Raw genomic sequence first — 18255 nt, 5'->3', positions numbered from 1 at the left:
TTATACTACATTGGTAAGTTTTTTTTCTTTATTTAACCCTTTCACGTACCACATCGAATCTCACTCGATTTGAAATGGTTGTGCCAAAACGTACAACATCGAGTCACTCTCGTGGTGCGCTTGCAACGCAGGAGGCACATAGACGCTCAGAAAAGAATGAAATTACTCGATGCGTGATCCATCGAAGCGTTTGCATTTGGTCCGCTCTTTCGAAAATTAAATCGTACGGGAAGGGGTTAATCCATACATAACACAGGAGCCATCTTGTTCAGGGTCACAAAGGGCGGCTTTCATCATATCTCATTGTGTGCTTTGGCATCTTCTATCTTGATACGCATCATCCAACGACTAATAACCATGCTTCTATCATCATCATTCGTTGTAAAAACTGGTGGAATGAACAAACAATACCCAACAACCGAACAAAACGTCCTTTTCAGGGCCACCAAATCATTATCAAAGAGTTTAATGATGTAATTCTTCAAATATATCCAAAATCAGCTTGCAACAGATAGCCTAACAGAATCCCACGTCAACTATGCGGTAGTGTCTCAGGCGCAACTGTCCTGTGATTTTTTTTATTTACTCATGCTTACGGGTGTACAGAAAGGAAAAGAAGTGCTGAGAAAGTATTTTTCGAAGAACAGGAGTGAGATTAGAAGCGGAAGCAAGAAACTTTGGCGAAAGGAATTCAATCACAAGGGCACTATATTGGGCAGGAGAGAAGGACACATAACATAAAAATAAGCGAAGTGAAAAAACCACCGGACTGGTTAGAGTCAAATCTTCGTTCGGATGAGGACATGGATATGAATAACGATTACGCTGGAGTAGCCACTGTATCAAGAAGTAATGGAATTTCCTAACTTTCCTATACTCGCGCGAAAAATCGTAACTCGTATACTCACAGACTGTGCGTGTATCTGTAATATTGCTATTGTGTATTTTCAGGCATTATATAAAGAAATTAGTATTATATAAAGTATATAAAGAAAAAGATATAATTGAATGAAAAATCTCCAGAAAGTATTTTTTAATTTAACTTCATTCAGTTTTAATAGTCATTTAATTCAGCAACTTCATTGATTCTCGGTCTGTTAGACCCATGCGCAAGTATAAGAAGTGAAAGTAAGTAAGCAAGCAAAGTTGAAATTGTAATATCTGATGTGATAAACGGCTAGCTGTCACGCAAACATCGTTGGGATCATTGTTTTGCTGGCATATAGTCTGTGACACTAGGTCAACATACTGGAGCTGACAGCTGTCTGCAACGATCAGAAGAAAGAAAGAAAGAAGAAGCCCAGCTTCAAACCTTTTTTGAACCCGTCGCAGGTAGAACACACATTTCATTGGCATTTCGTCCTAAATTCGTCCTAAATTGATCACGTCCTTGAACCGGGTCAAAATAAACACCTTTTGTTCGTTTACCTTCGACAACATGTATGACCATACGAAGAGTTACAAGAATTACAAGGTTCGATAAATTAGAAGGCCATTCATCTTTGGCCAACGAGTCAGAAAAATTTTCCGACATCAGTTCTGAAGGCGTTCCGTCCTGCTGAAACACGTTATGATCATTCCCATACAATATTGGCTTTATGAAAAACATCGGTTTTATAATAGAAAGAGTTAATTTTAATACCTTTTCCAAATAAAAAACAAATGGCAGTTTGCCGCGTTTGAAAAAACCTTCGCAAACCAACCTAAATGGTGCTTTGGAAACGTGGGATGTTTCCGTCATTATCAGAGATATCCCATTTACTGTAAATCTGTCATTTTGAACATTGTGAGACTATTGCACTTCTGTTCCATTTCGAAACATTGAGACCAGCGGCGATTTTACACACGCAGCATTGTGATTTTAGTTAAATTCGCTCAGTGCTTGCTGAACGTCTTCTGCTGGAGATCTTTCGGTACCTCCTGATGGTTCGATAAACAAAATCATGCTTCACTCCCAGGTTTTTGAACACTATGAAAAAAGCATCCTTCCACAAACTTTTCAATCACCACAGCACGAAACTCTTTCGTCGATGATAAACAATGGACACTTAGGGGCTGTCCACATACCACGTGGACAGAAAAAGCATGATTTTGGACACCCCCTCCTCCTCCGTGGACAAGTGTGGACATTCCTTATACCCCTCCCCCTGATGTCCACGTGGACATTTCTCCAGTTTTCGGAAGAAAATGAAGAGAATTCTATATTTTTCGCTTGAATTTAATTTCAAGTTTGTTTCAATTTTCTATTACATGTTTTTATTAATAGGAATAATAACCTTATTAATAGTAACGATTTGTTTTAAATTCACCGATGTTGATATCATCGCTCTGTTCAAATCGTCTAAATCTTGTAATGTATTGCTAGTTTCGGATCGTTCAACACACCTGTCACATTGTCACTCAAACGAATAAACAGTATAATGTCCAAATTCTGTTGCTGTTCATTTAATTGATCCGAAGATTTAGAATAACATTAGTTTACTATTCACGTTTGTATTTGTATTGACTGCATTAAACTTTGTGCTTCGTTTATGGGAAGGGATAATGACAATGGATTGGTGGATTGAACACACTTTGAAAATAAAAATTATTTATCAAAATTTACTTCTTCGTATCAAATATGTTTTGTATGTAATTTAAAATTATATTAATTTTCGAGTGTTGAAAAATTTTAAAGGAAGGTTGTGTCGAATAATGATTTTATATTATAATGATCAATTTTAGCGGTAATATCATAGTAGTTAAGTCGAGGTCAGGACTACGTGTTTCAAGTAATCAAATAACACCAAGTCAAAATTTCCATTTTAAATTGAATGTAATATGTCTCAGAACCCGGATGTCACAACTAGATGTTGACACTGTACATTCATGATCGCGGATTGTGAAATATTTTCTCGTCTTACAGAAATCATAACAGTTGATAATCTGAAGATACAATATCTGGTGAGTGAAGCGGGTGGAGTCTTGAAAGCGCCTTTGAAGCGTTCTAGATCGTTGATTTTAATACATTCAGCTGCGAGCAGTACTTGTTGGAATTCATCGAGACTAGTTGCTTGGTAGAAGCTCATAATGTAGATTTTCTTCCAGTCCTATCAGACCCAGAGAATCTACTTCGGGGTTATATTCAAATGCCCAATATATACTCAACATTATTGTGAATGATTTGCTCATCACAATTTGCTACAAATATGTTTTTTGTGCTCCCGTGGTCGAGTGGTTATTGTTACACATTATCACGCTAGGGATTCGAGTGCGATTCCCTTTCTGGTCGGGGCTTTTTCGTCAAAGAAATATTTTCCGACTTGCACTGAGGTAACGCGTATGCGTGTTATTCGTCAAAGATATCTCAACTCAGTACTACTAATAAAAATAACACAAGTAATACCTACGTTGAGAAGCTCAAAGTTCCACTGAGAACGTTAAAGCCATCCAAATCAAGTCATGCATTTTCGTTGCGTTTATGAAACGAATCGTAGATTGAAATGCGTTTTTTCAAATGTTCTTCGATAAAATAAACCCTTTTTCCGGAATCCAGTTGGATTTGAAATTAGCACAATATTGCGTTCTTGCATCTGACCGAGTCAAATCCTATCGGGTTGTGCAAATGTTGCAACCTTTGATTGCAGTACGCAAAAGTTGATCTCGTTCGGATTGCGATCTGTCAAATCCGATCGGGCTCCGGAATATGTATCTGTAGCGAATTCATTAATTCATGTGTCGTGTACCGAGGATTAATCTTGAAAAGTGTCTCAATTTGATTAACATCAATAGCAGCATGGTAATAAAATTCGGCTCTTTTACAGCTAAATGCTAATAAACCTAAAATAAACAAACGGGATAAAAAAACTAAAACCATAGCAGCATGGTTTTACAGACAACCAACTAGAAGCGTATTACAAAAATTACCAGATAGCAAAAAAAAAACATCATTGCAAGAAACAGATCTCCACAGATACGGCCCGTGCACCCATGAAAGATTTTGTTGTTCGTTTCAATTTTCAGAAAAAACCTTGGGAGCTCTTGGAAACCAAATATGAAGCCGTTTTATCATCAAGAACAGAAGCTGAATCGAAACCTGCACATAAGTCGTGATTTTTCATACAACAAAAATTCCAATATTCTTTGTGTCTTTATCCTGACGGAATACATGGTCCTCTATCACCGATTGGAATAATTTGATCAATGCCAGTTCATGCGCGTTCCTTCCAGAATATACATCTCCGCGAAGAAATCCAGCCATATGAAAAAATATGGATGTTTGCAACACTCTCAGGCAACTCAGTCTTTTTATTGTTGAGTACAGAGTACTCAGGGTGGGCATGAAGTTAAAAATGTCTTGTGAATCTCATTAAATTTTGACTATAAATATGAATGTTTTACTTGAAAATATAACGTGGACATCATCTAAACCCTCTCCCCCTCACCGTGGACAATCGTGGACATTTTCGTAACCCCTACTTCCCCTAAAGTTGTCCGCGTGGTATGTGGACAGGCCCTTAATGAAAGTAATCGAACAGATCCAGCAATGGATAATGTAAACATAGTGCATATGTTGGAAAATGTTAGCATGGGGTCAATACTTGACGATTGTATAAGCGCTGCTGCTTTACCAGTACAACGAGGTAATAAAGTACATGATAATATATTGGGCACGGCGTAGAGTGTTAATTCAATTCAATATTAAATGCATTACGAATGGAAGCACTTACCTCACGATAAAACTCGTCAAACTTCATCTTGGACTCCATGTCAAGTATTCCTGCCAAACCCCAGACCACCGAATAGATCAATGCTGCTTGAAACCACGTAAACAGATACTTCTGATAATCATCCGGATTGTCATGCACGGCTTCATCAATCACCATTTGGAAAATGTTCATCGTACACACCAGCAAACAGGTGTCACCCGGATATAGATACTGTCTACACTGCCTGCGTATGAATGTCAAACAATCGGGTACAACCCAGCGGAAAATTTCCAACAAGAAATCCTCCCAATCTGTTGTCCAATATTTATTACACTTCTGGATCCAAGACTTCACGAAAGCTTCCCATCCAATCACCGATGGCTCCATGAATATCATTCCACATCTTGAGACCGTAGCCGGCGAGGCTTGCTCCAGATCCATCACTTCGAAAATCATAGACATCTCCCCCGTCATCGTGATCACCTCTCCGGAGGTTAGACACAGCTTTTTGTTGTCGTCCAGCACAGTGTTCATATTTTCAATCCAAACGGCATCCACCGGTCCGTCGAATATCAACCATTTGCGATCAGGCGTAGTATCGATCGCGAAGTGTCTAAAAATCGTTGAAGCGATTCCGTCTGTCCACTCGTAAGAAATCGGATCAAAGGCACCGTAAAGTTGGCCCATAGTGATTGCTTTTGGGTTTACCACATCGTAGCGCACCTTCTGAAAATACGGATTGTCACTTTTACCCCGCAGCTTGCCCAAACACTCGGCGAGAACTTTAAGCGTCATCGATTTCCCGGAATAGGGCTGACCAACCATCATGAAGCCATGCCGGACGATGATCATCTCGTAGGTTTGTATCACCTTGGTCAGGAAGGTATCCTTAGGCTGTAATTGCATATCTTTGCAAACGTCTTTGAATGCGTTCGTAAGTATCATGTAATCGGCTTGGGGAAGATCCACCCCAGGGAATAGATCTGAAATGATTCCTTCGAAAAGAGGAACATCTTTTCGTAAAAACTTGGGCAGATTTACATCCAGCAGTGATCTTAGCAGTAGGATTTCTTCGTCACCATCTGGGAAGGACTTTTTCAGGTTGCCACAGGCTTGCAAAACGGTTTTGACCGCACGCATGCCGTAATCGTAGTGATTTTGTGACGAAAGTTGCTCAGAACAGAGTCGATAGGTAGTCACTATTTTAACCGCCAGTGATCGAGCATTAGTGAAACCGAATGAATACAGTGAAATTTCGCCGATCATAGCATAGTCTGGCACCATCATAGCTACCGTACGGAAGAGCACCTTGAGATTATCCGGGAGCTCTGAACGACCAGCGTAACCAGGATTCATTGTAATACACACGTAGCATGATGGATTCAAATTAAGCTCGGTGCCTTCAAAGGTGAACTTCTGAACACCCGCTCGGACTGCTACAATTATGCAGAGAATTTGCTGAGCGACCACCGACAGAACTTCCAGTTCTATCCTGTTGAACTCGTCAAAACAAGCCCACGCTCCCGATGACGCTAATCCTTTGAAAAATTTTCCCATGGCTTTGTAATCCAGGCCGTCGGAACAGTTGAATACCTTACACTGAACAGCAAGTGCTTTGGCTAGATCTTTCGTTGTTTCAGTTTTACCTGTGCCAGCGGGTCCTTCAGGAGCTCCATTCAAGTGAAGTTGGTAGGCTCCCATTAGTGTTCGATAGCAACGATCAGTTAACGGCGTTATGACCAGTCGATCCGAATTACCAAGATATTCACACGCATATCTCACCGACGCGTTAATAATCTTCACTGTGACTTCTTGTTCACTCCAGTAGTAGCGCAACTGCGCCAGCCACTGAAAATCATTTTCCGAGTGGATCTTCTGCTTGATTAGATCATCCACTACATCTTTCGCGTGAACATCGATAACGATCAAGGCTTTGATCGTTATTCGGTCCAAATTTGTGATCTCCTTCGACCGGATTAACGTCACAACGTCCATCAACTCCGTTTGAAGCTGTTCATAGTACTGTCCGATGGCATCAGGTTTCTTTCCCAAGCATGAGTGAATATTCGCTGCCCAATAAATCTGCGACACGCAAAGTACAACCATTCCGGGCCAATCAAGTACCCACGAGTCACGCGGCTTCTCTTTGTATGATTGAAAGCTGGAATTTATCTCATTCGATACAGCCTTCAACATTTCTTCCTCCACTCGGAGCAACCATTTTTCAACGCTGCCACGAGCTTCAGTGGTTGATACCTTTTCCACAAATTGCACTTGCTCTTTCTCGATACTAAACATAGAGCGGATGTCGAAGTCCTGATCGAATTCCAGCCGATTAACTCCTTCGAAGCACTTACTCAAATGTGGTTGCACTCTTAACGGGTCCTTCGTCTCGGACAGAATCTCCAGCATCTCGTCATTTGACAGGAAGAAAAATCTGGGGAAATACAAACGTTTCTTCTCCAGATACTGATTTACCCCATCGGTTATTTCCTCTAGCAGTTCGTTCGACTGTTCCAATGCTTCCAGAACCCCTTTTGCTGAGGCCACATTCATCACAGATCGGTTTGCCTCGACTATCTTCATGTACATTCGATATGTTTTGTCCACCTGCTGGAACATTCTTCCTTCGTTTGGCATTTGTGCAACAATGTCCGCCGAAGAGAATATTGGCAGCAAGTACAACCATGTGCTTTGTACCTTTCCCCATTGCTCGAGTGTTTTGTTCACCCTGGTCAATGTTTTGTACCACTCTTTAACCTCTTTTTCGCACGGTTTAACAAACGCTGAACCTCTCATGGCAAGTGTCTTGATGATATGATCATCGAGTACAGACTGTATCTCATCCAATCCCGAAAGAATATTGATGTTGGTGTCCTTGAAGGGATTCAACTTAAATTCAATTGTTTCCCATTCCTTTATCATTGCCGCTAAATTCTGTTGTAACTGCAGCTCTTTGTTCGCTCCAATGCTGATGATTTCAAATTTGTCCAAGTCCTTCTCCAGTTGATAGTTGATAAATTTCCGTAGGGTGGTTCCTGCGTCCGGAGTCAAATCGAATCCTGCGATCTCTGACATCTCGTCCCAGTGACGATCCTTTAGTGCAGGATTGCACATAATATTCACAATATATACGCCCAGGTGGAAGTCTTTGATGGACTGTGCCATTCGGGCACAAAGTTTTAACGGGCATGGATGCTTCTCGGGATCTGGATCCTCCGTTTGCCCCTGGGAAGAATGTTGAAATAGTGTAAATAGAACGAAATTTGCGAACAATTGTCAAATACCTTAAATTTACATAGTGTATTTTCTAACATATCCGCCTTGATACGGTTACGATAATATTTTTGGGTTCTTTGAAACTCTTTCAAAAACTCTTCTGCCTTTGATTCCACAAAATGAGGCTCAAGGTACTCGAATGGTCCATCCATCCAAACGTTGTAGAAGCGTTGCCACCGCATGCACAGTCTAAGAAAAGTGACGAATCGTTAGATTTAAAAATAAATACTGTAATGTTTCGGTTTAACAGTTCGGCTGAAAAGTTCATAAGGTTGACGTCTAGATGGCGCCTCTTGCAAAAATCTACTTGACTACCACAAAGCACCTTCTTTCAATGGATACGTGTCAAAATTTGACAGCAATCGGTCGATTGGTTCGTGAGTTACAGCATTTAGAGTGAAGCAACTTTTGTTATTGTGAAAAAAATGGAAAAATCCGAATTTCGTGTATTGTTGGCAAAATTGCATGAATTGGGCTTTGAATTGCTTCCGACCGTATTCTCCAGATCTGACCCCAGCGACTATTTCCTGTTCGCAGACCTGAATAGAATGCTCGCTGGCAAGAAATTTATGATCGATGATGAAGTGATTACCGAAACTGAGGCCTATTTTGGAAAAACCGAAAGAGTGCTATAAAATGGTATCGAAACATTACAAGATCGCTATAATCGCTATGTCCCCTCGAAGGCAATTATGTTGAATGATAAATTGAATTTTGCAAAAAAAAAAATAGTTTTACTGTGTTACCTTATAAACTTTTTAGCCGAACTGTTATTTGATAAGCGTATAAAATTTGATAAGCGAATAAAAACACGTGATATCAAGCACGTGTTAGTCATGGTCATGCGGGCCGCAAATGACCGCATTGTTACGTAGGACTACGAAATTATAACCGGTAATAAACAAACATTATAGGAATTCAAGAATGAAATGCTTTAGTACAAGCACTGACAAGGGCCGACGAATGAATACCTCCAACGTGTCAGGGGCACGAACGTTTCGCGAAGCAATAGATTGATAATTTGAGCAGATTTTTAAATACTGAATATTGAAGTAGTTTTTCAGTATCTCTTAGCCGAATTACATTTCCAACGCTCCCCAAAACCCGGACTCTACAGCAGTTTTGCCAAATTTTCATTTGTACTGAAAGGGGTAATAATCTTTTTCATCTGTACTTTTTCTTCCAAAAATCTGTACCATCTAAGTTTTTTCATTGTAGAGAAAATCATACTCATAAAATCATAAAAATCATAGAAAAATTAAAACCAATGAATTTCTACAAAATATTACATTCACTTTCAACTTCATATTATTCCCATGTAACTATAAATACCACATTCGCTGTAAATGTACATTAACATTTGCAAGCTTCGTATCACTCGTGCGTTTGATGATTGCATACTATCATTTCAATAAAATTTTCGATCTGCCGCCAGGATGTTCAACAAAATCTTTTGATCTTAAAATTGCGTTCATCGTATCGTTGCTGATCCGATTTCGAAGCTTATTTTCACTGTGATTATATTCAGAAAAAAACGCTCGACATATACCGAGAAGCATATTGCATATTGAGAACATTAGATACAAGGCATCGAAGCGCCGGGAATGCGAGAGAACCGTTAATTCTTTTAGGTATCTAGTTTTTGTTCACAAATTCTTTGAATGTGTGTTTTCTAAAACGGATATTTTCTTTTGGAGCAATTTAATAGAATTCGTTCTCAGGATCTTGTAGAACCCCTTAGTAGAACCCTAATGAAACGCTTCCCATACAACGTCGATGCTTGTTGGAAAAGTTTCTGGGAGTTAATATTGCAGCAGCCCTGAGCTCGGATTAATAAAATCGAATCTTTCTCTCATTTGCCTGATCAGCTCCACGAAAAAACTGCTACAAATATCCTTAAAAATTACTTGCCTTCGCCATCCGTTGTTTTGATAGCTTCTGCTGTCATCCCAACATAAATATGCTCGCCGTTTTTCAAATGATCTTCGTATCCAGTAGCATTGGACATTGAAACAACGTAAAATTCCTCGCAGATATTAGTGAGAATGTTTAGATAAAAATCTTACAGTTCTTTATTTAGCATTTAGCGTTGTTCAATCTGTTGACCTAGGGCAAAATATACTCCAAAAAAGCAACAGAGATTATGTCATTGGGGAGATTATTGTGTTGGTCAAGACGAGCACAATATTTATAATGTTTTCATAACCATCCGATGGGCTTTCAAGCATATTTATAGATTTTTGTGATTTCAATAAGTTGCAGTTTTGAGCTATGGAAAAAAGTTTTTTGGGCAATATGTAACAAACATCAGGCGTTAGATTTACTACCAGACAGTGCAGCGAATAAAATGATGATTTTGGTTTGAAATTCGTTTCATTCATAACATATGGAATGACTTGGTATAAGTGTTGTAATTTCCATTTTTTCACTAGGCAAACGATGAGTGGCATATGCTGCGCTTCAAACACTGTAGATCCTTCTCGTATCGGCCTAACGGATTCTTCTGCATAATAAATGATATCAACAAACTTAATATGATAGCCATTGCATCGCCATTATCTACAGCATGAGCTTCTGAAAAATGTCCGGAAGTTAGTACTCACAACCTATATGCATTATCAAACTTAAAATTTCGAAGATTATCTATGACTTTTCTCCAATCGCGTTTTTAATCCATTGTAAATGTACTGATGCATCTTTGCGTAGATATCAACACTAATCAATACTAATTATCATTCTGAAGTGATCGGCATATCACTTAGTTCAACCGACAACGCTCAAATTGTCGCACCCGGAACGTAATTTGTTGGAATTATATAAGCTGTGCTTTATCTAATCACCTATATCTGTGCTACAATGTAATTGAACCCAGCTCTTGTATAGTTTGACATTAGTGTGTAACGATTAACGATTCTCTGCTGTACTGTACGTTATTTTTCTTCCAAATAAAACTTCTTACAACACGGACGTACATTTATTAATTTATAATTTATAAGATAATTCTCTCGTATTCGAAATTTTAAAATTTGAGGAAGACTGCTGTCTGCTAGCTGAAGCGAGACTGTGGCTTGAATAATGATGATCATGGTTTGAATCATAGAGACTTTAAAATTTATCAGTCCATTCGTCTCTAGTCTTGAAAAAGGCCAATTTGGAAAACTAAACTAAACTATGAGTTTTTAGAAAGGCCATTTTGAAAACCTAGCTGCCTGATCGCTAGCTGGATGACTGTTGAATCATGAATATTGTGAAATCGCGAATAGCTTGTTAATACTCAATAGATTGAGAGTGGGTGAAGCTTAAATCGCAATATTCTCTCTATCCACATCGTCCATAGAACGAACGCTACATTTGCTATTTGTACTTCATTAAAACGTGCCTGTTATCTGATTTAGCTTCATTACAGGAAAACGTAGTCTTGCGTCAAAAAAGTAATGGTTTCGTTATTGTTACACTAACAACATATTTTTTACAAAAGCGACAAAATGAACAAAATCGACTTTTTCGTTGCTACGCATTCTACACAATGTAATACGTATGCTCAACATGCAAACAAACATATTTGACATAGAACTACGTCTTTCAGGAAGGGTGCCAAATCAGAAAACAGGTCACGTTTTTAAGGAATAAAGTTAACGTAATAACATAATTTTCACAGCGAACAAATTCTGATGATTTGCACAACAATCGAATCGGAAAGATTTGTTTGATATACTATACATTACGATTCACTAATCCCTTAACAGTTTAACCCCTTCCCGTATTATTTAATACGTCACACATCAAGTGATTTCACTATTCTGCTGAGCGTTCTAGCGCCCTATGTTATGCAAGTACACCACGAGTGAGACTCAATGCTGTACGGAGAAGGGTTAAATTGATGAAAACTGGGAGCATTCTCATTTTCCCACACATTTGTTCTGCCGATTTGTGTATCTACCCTAGGGTGGAAGTGAAAATGGTCATGTCAAATTTCAAAAACCGACCATGTACATTTTGTTTATTGGCCCAAAAAAATGACCTGTGTAAAGTTTCAGCTCAATAGGACATGATTTAGGGGTGCCTCAAAGCGCTCAAAGTTTGGATTTTTCGATCCTCGAGATTCTTCCAAGGGAGAATAAAGGAAATTTGGAAAATCGAAAATTTTTTTTCGATGCCAAATGACTCAAAAATGCATGAAACGTCGAGATCTGGTGTCATCTCGAAAAAAAAATTTTGGTTGAAAATTCTTTTGAGCTTTTGGGACTTGAGAGGCAATGAAGGTATGGGAAGAAATAATTATCGAATTTAAAGAACCGACCATGTACATTTTGATTATTGGCCCAAAAAATTATCTGTGCAAAATTTCAGCTCAATCGGACATGATTTAGGAGAGCCTCAAAGCGCTCAAAGTTTTGATTTTTTAGTCCTCGAAAATCTTCCAGGGGGGAATTTTGGCCGAAAATCGACATTCTTGAACTTAGCCTGAGTGGCCAAAAAATCAAAACTTTGAGTGCTTTGAGGCACCCCTAAATCATGTCCGATTGAGCTGAAATTTTGTATAGATCATTTTTTGGGCCAATACACAAAATTTACATGTCGGTTTTTGAAATTCGAAGATGAATTTTTTTCCATGCATCCATTGCCCCCCTAATATACCCGTACCGCCAATAACGAGTAACGAGTAACACCGTACTATTGTGAAGTTTTGGACCGATTAAGAACAAAAGGCCAGGTTTATTGACGAAAGGTTTGTTCCTCATCCACGATAATGCGCGGCCCCCTTCTGCTCGCGTCACTCAAGAGCAATTGAAAAAATTCAAATGGACTGTGTTCGAGCATCCTCCTTACTCCCCAGGCCTCGCCCCTAGCGACTATCACTTATCCCCGGTGATGAAACAGGCGTTCCGCGGTCAACGATTCGATAACACTGAAGAAATTTCGGAAAAATATTTTCGAATAATCACAGTTTGAACGCATAACTGACGTAGTTCCTTACAGCTTTCGTACATCGATCGAAAATCAACAATTATTAGTATTTTATGCTATAAGCTGTAACGATTGTGAGGGAGTAGAATCGGTGATGTGATTATTGGCACGTCACTTGCTTGGCCTGTTGTATCCTGTCGCTAGGATTACGATCCAGCGAGAAAGTAATCATGACGATGATGGTAAGCCAAATCCCACTGTTCTCGATCCATTGCCTTATTCTTTTCTTCCATGAACCAAACTTTACAGTTCTATCCCTACATCAGCTGTCATTTGTGAAATGAAAAATATACGTTTTAATTCACAAAATCTCCTAGGCCCTCTTTATACCGATAATATTCATCAACTGGACAGATCATTTCTTTGGAAATATGCATGGTTGTGGTTTTAGGCCAAAAAACAACAAGATGCGTTTTCAGTGTTGGGGTTAGTGATTACGTCACCTATGCAAACATCGGCAGAGATGGGCCAACTGGAAAAGCTGATTTAGATGGTCAAGTATCAACTTTCATCTTTATTCCATGCATCATATCTTATCCTCGAGGCTCTCATTTAATTATGAGCTCATGAAAAATATAAACTTGACAATCAAGATAGAGGAAGAGAGTGCGAAGTCGGATGTTTTAAGTGATTTTTGGCATGCCGTTTATTCCGTGAAAAATCACCGCATGTCGATGGGATGCATATCATTTTGAAGCTACAACTTTCACGTATTAGAATATTCTACGTACATATTTTTATCTTGGTGTGTGTACGTGTAGTGGGCAGCAATACCGGGAAGGAATAAAAAATAGATTTTTTTTGTTTTTTTCAAGAATATTCTGGAATAACACAATTTTTTGCTAACCAATTTGGTTCCAAGAACGTTTCTGTAGGAACCTCCCACATAGAGATATTTCAGTTTGAATGAAAAATTACCCCTCCGTCATTCACACACAAAGTCCTACGCGACTCTGAGACTGAGCGAAACGTAACTTTCGTCTTTATGAGATTGTGGGTGAAGAGTGCGTGTATGTGTGGAAATGCGTATGAATATGCGTGAGTATCATCACTCCTTACAATATTTGTACCTACAAACACATGAAAACGAAAGAAAACGAAAAAAAAAAGAAAGTTACGAATCGTTCGCTCTGATAGTCGTGTAGGATTTTGTACTTCTCTGATACGATTTGCGATAAAATGCTCTTCTAATTTACTCCAAACTTTGAAAAATCGGCTAGAAAGAACGGCTGAACGTATCAATTAGAAACGTTCACGGATGTTTAGGGAATACACTAGGCTAAAAATTTGCCTGCAAACATTAGAACTTAATGCGATATTTGCAGAATTACATTGGATTTTGTAAGGCACTATAAAAATGTTTTTTGAAATCGATGCAAAAAATTTGAATAATTTTTTTTCGTCAAAATGACAAATTATCCTTGTGCAGAATTTATTGGAGTTTTCAAAACTGCCTTCACATTTGCGGTGCGATGGTTTTTTATTGAATTATTCATTATCAAAGACGAAGGGGTAATTTTTCTACAAACTGAAATATCTCTGTGTGGGAAGGTCCTACAGGAACGTTCTTGGAACCAAATATAAAGCTGGTTGATGAGGTTAATTGGATTTGGTGTTGAGTTGGTTAGCAAAAAAATGTGTAAAAAAACAAAGAACAATCGACTTTTCATTTCTTTGCGATATTGTTGCCCACTACACCTACACACACCAAGATAAAAATATGTACGTAAAATATAACACATGAAAGTGGTAGCCTCAAAATGATATGCATCCCATCGATATGTGTTGATTTTTCACGAAGTTACAGCATGCCAAAAATCACTTAAAACTTCCGACTTCGCACTCTGTTCCTCTAATTTTTTTGTCGAGTGTATATAAATCCGGTATCGGCTCGTAAGGCGATACCACTGATACTATAAATACGTTGAACCTTACCTGATCAATTTGTAGAAAGGCACGATGAATGTCTTGATCGCCTCAAGCACTGGATACTGCGACTTGGGGAACTTAAACAGCACTTCCTCTTTGTTGATCCACTTGACGTAGTCTTCGAACACGAAGATCTGATCAATGTAGCCCTGTAGTAGCATTACGTAATCGCGGAATTTCTCTGTTTCCGTCATGTCATTGATAATCGAAATGTTGGGAATCATTTCCTCCATCTTTTCGTTAAGCTGTTTGGTTACTTCTTGGAGCTTCTCCTCGAACTGAAACTTGTATGCTTCAAAGTTTGTTGAATTGACGTCGAATACAGCCTGTATACGGAAGTACCAATTGATACTTTTCACTTGTACGTCCATATGATCCGGTGGGAGCTCAAGCAATTCTACTAAATATGCACCGATCTGAAATAAAGTCCGTAATAGAAAAAACACATTTTCAAGAAGAATTCCAAAATGCACACCCTCATTGTTGCCTGTATTTTCTCTCTCAACTCCTCGATCACTTCCGTTTTAGCTCTAGTCATGTATTCGCCATTGGCCATCAGCTGCTCGGTAGATGTCGGAGTCTCCAACGCCCTGTCTTTGATCTCTTCGAATTCTTTGCAGATTCTCTCACCCTCCCGTCTATGTTCCACCGCAATATTCATTGCAACTCGCTCGATGTATTCTCGCACTATCTTCCTCAGACTACCAATCGCATCCGACTGATTCACGATGGCCACGTAGAAGTACTCCTTCATCACCATATTTTTTATCTTCTCGTTGTACACTTGAAATTCGTCAATTTTCTGCAAATACTCCTCAAACGACCGCGACTCACTGAGGAACTCGTCCAACTCTTCTCGAGTCTCCCGGCTAATCAACCGTTCAAATTGCTCCTGCAAATCCCTCAGATAGCTAGCCAGCGGCTCGAAGGTTTTCTCAAGAGCAATTTGTAGTTCGCTGTGTGCTTCTCTAAGCGTAATTTCACCAACTCCTACCTTCATGAAACTGGTTTTGGGTACAAAACTCTGACCATCGATCATGTTCTCCAGCGGCTCCAGTCGTGATCCAACGGCAGCAATGTCCTCGATTGCATTTTGGTACACACTGAAGATATCGTTTAGGCTCGGAAACAAATCCAAACCTTCGTCACATATCGCAATGATTTTCATTTGTGGGATTTTATGGACATTCAGTACGGCCTTTTTGAGGTGGTCAATGGTGTGCAGCTTTAGTTCGGTCAGTTGGCGATTTATCAAGTTGTACGCACAGTTGATCACCTTCGGCCACATGGATTTCGGAAGTGTACGACGTTCATAGTGCTTCTTGAGTATCCGCGTAATTTTCGGGTACCACTCTTGGGCGATAAAATTGTTCGCCACTTGAAGTTCCTTCTTGGCCATGTCGCGAAGTTCATTCAGGGTTATCTCCTCTTTCATCCTATACTTGGTGTAATCGTTCAGCGTCGGCGGAAGATCAGTATAGGAGTAGTGAATGATACACCGAATGAAGGGATGCGGAATCAGTAGATTCTTCTGGATGATCGCTCGGTTTTTGAGGAAGCTCTTGTAGTTTTTGGTACGCCCGAGGCGTTTGAATTCAAATTTGTCCCTCGGAGGAACATAGTCATCAGGGCCGGGCTTGAAAATTTTCTGGCAGCTGAAGGCCTTCATTACCTTATCGAAATCGGCGTGAACGTCCACCATGTACGCGGTGAGAGCGGCTGGGTACTGCTGTCGCAGCCGCTTCGGGACGTAGGACAGGATCTTTTCCTCGGTTTTAGCAAGCATTTTCGGTACCGGGGCACGCTTTGCATGTTCGCGCAACTGATCGGCATAGTATGACTCGGGCTTTGGGATGACGTCGTCCAGATCTTCCGTTTTTCGGCGGCACAGTTTGACTTTTTCCTGGAATGTAAGAGAGTGTCTAATTGTCTGTATCCTTTATTTTGTAAGAGTTGGAATTATTAAAATTGAGTCGACTCAAGTTTGGCATACTTCTTCCAAGTGTGATTTAAAAAAACACGAACATCCCTCATTTTATGGGTGTGTGTGTGGAATGATTCCCCTACACCTCGTAAAAAACGCGTTAATTTAGGAATCCACGTAAAAAATCGCGTTATTTCGTAAATACGTGTAGAAAAATCCTCGAAAAGAACCTGGGCGTGTTCTGATTATAACGTTTGCTCTTTAATTCTCAAAATGAAGTCTAAGTAAAAGGAGCAGCGTTTGAACGTTTTGTACAGCGGCATGGTCGACTTTGTTCGTCATAGACTGTCAATGTGCATTGAACTGTCATTCGCTTTCCACCATTTTTTGCGTTTTCCTCAAGTTCTACTTGATGATGGTCCAACATCTCTCTATGGGGCGAAGCTCTGGGATGTTAGGAGGACAATGACATTTGTTCACCATCGTCCCTTCCGAAGCCTCTGTAGGGCCATTTAAGCATTTCTGGAGTGCATTTCTTCAAATCAGTTTTCTTCTTGAGGGCCCCGTTAAAAATGTGGTTGAAAACATTTTATATTTTTTTTCGAGAGCAAAACGCTGGTGCACTTTTGCCCTACAGTCACTACTTATGCTTACTTTTGCCCTCACAGGCAATTTTTGAACTAATCGATTTCTTAAAAAAAGCTCTTGAACTTTTTCACAAAAACGAATACGCACTATCATCTAGTATAGAACGATGGTTTCCTTGACAGTGTAGTTTCAAACTTTCCGGTTATTTTAGGTAAGTAAATCGTCATACCCAAAATTGAAAAAATTAGATCAAATCATCGCAAAACTCTTTTCACCTCATAACTTTTTGCCACTTTAATGAAATGTATCATGTTTCTTAAGGCTTCGGTTGCTCGAGTCATACGATTTTACTAAAAAATACACTTTCTTGTAAATTGTACATCATGACACTAAAAACTATCCGATCAGACTGAACGAGTAGCCAAATATTATCGTCCCGAAGTGGGGAATGCAGTGTTACCATCGACGGAGCAAAAAAAAATTTTATAAGGAGCTATTCGATTTTTTTGCGTGAGCGTTTAACACTTTGACGGCCATGGTGTTTTGGTCAAAAAGTTCGTAAAAACCTGGAGGGTCCATTGGTTGATTATTATACTAAATGGTGCCAAGAACCCATCTAGTATAGAATAACGTCCCCATCTGCCATATAAGGGTAAAAACTATCAGTGTGTAGTACTACAGTACTACAGCACACGCGGTCCCAACTCAAGGTAAACGAGTATCGATAACGATATCGATAAAAATCATTATAAAACAATTTATTTTTTCGAAATTACATTTTTTGTAACATTATTTCAAACTCGTAAAATGTCTTCTATTAGAACAATCCAGCATGAAAACTTTTCGGAGCATTTCGGGCAGTGATAAATTGTAATTGGT

At 39.3% G+C, this 18255-nt stretch overlaps 1 protein-coding gene across 1 annotated transcript in view; it reads right to left on the bottom strand.

The window, feature by feature from the left end:
• LOC129765198 (dynein axonemal heavy chain 12) overlaps positions 1-18255 on the bottom strand; it is a 46149-nt gene that overhangs the window by 11861 nt on the left and 16033 nt on the right. The window contains exons 2-5 of the mRNA XM_055765217.1: positions 15340-16767; positions 14871-15280; positions 7976-8156; positions 4710-7916 (exon numbers count right to left, since the gene is read on the bottom strand). Coding sequence (XP_055621192.1) covers positions 4710-7916; positions 7976-8156; positions 14871-15280; positions 15340-16767 — 5226 coding nt within the window. The remainder of the gene's footprint in view (positions 1-4709; positions 7917-7975; positions 8157-14870; positions 15281-15339; positions 16768-18255) is intronic.

Source organism: Toxorhynchites rutilus, chromosome 2, assembly GCF_029784135.1.
Source record: "Toxorhynchites rutilus septentrionalis strain SRP chromosome 2, ASM2978413v1, whole genome shotgun sequence".
Lineage (NCBI taxonomy): Eukaryota > Metazoa > Arthropoda > Insecta > Diptera > Culicidae > Toxorhynchites > Toxorhynchites rutilus.
The sequence above is the reverse complement of the archived record's forward strand: the minus strand, read 5'-3'. Positions and strand labels throughout refer to the sequence as shown.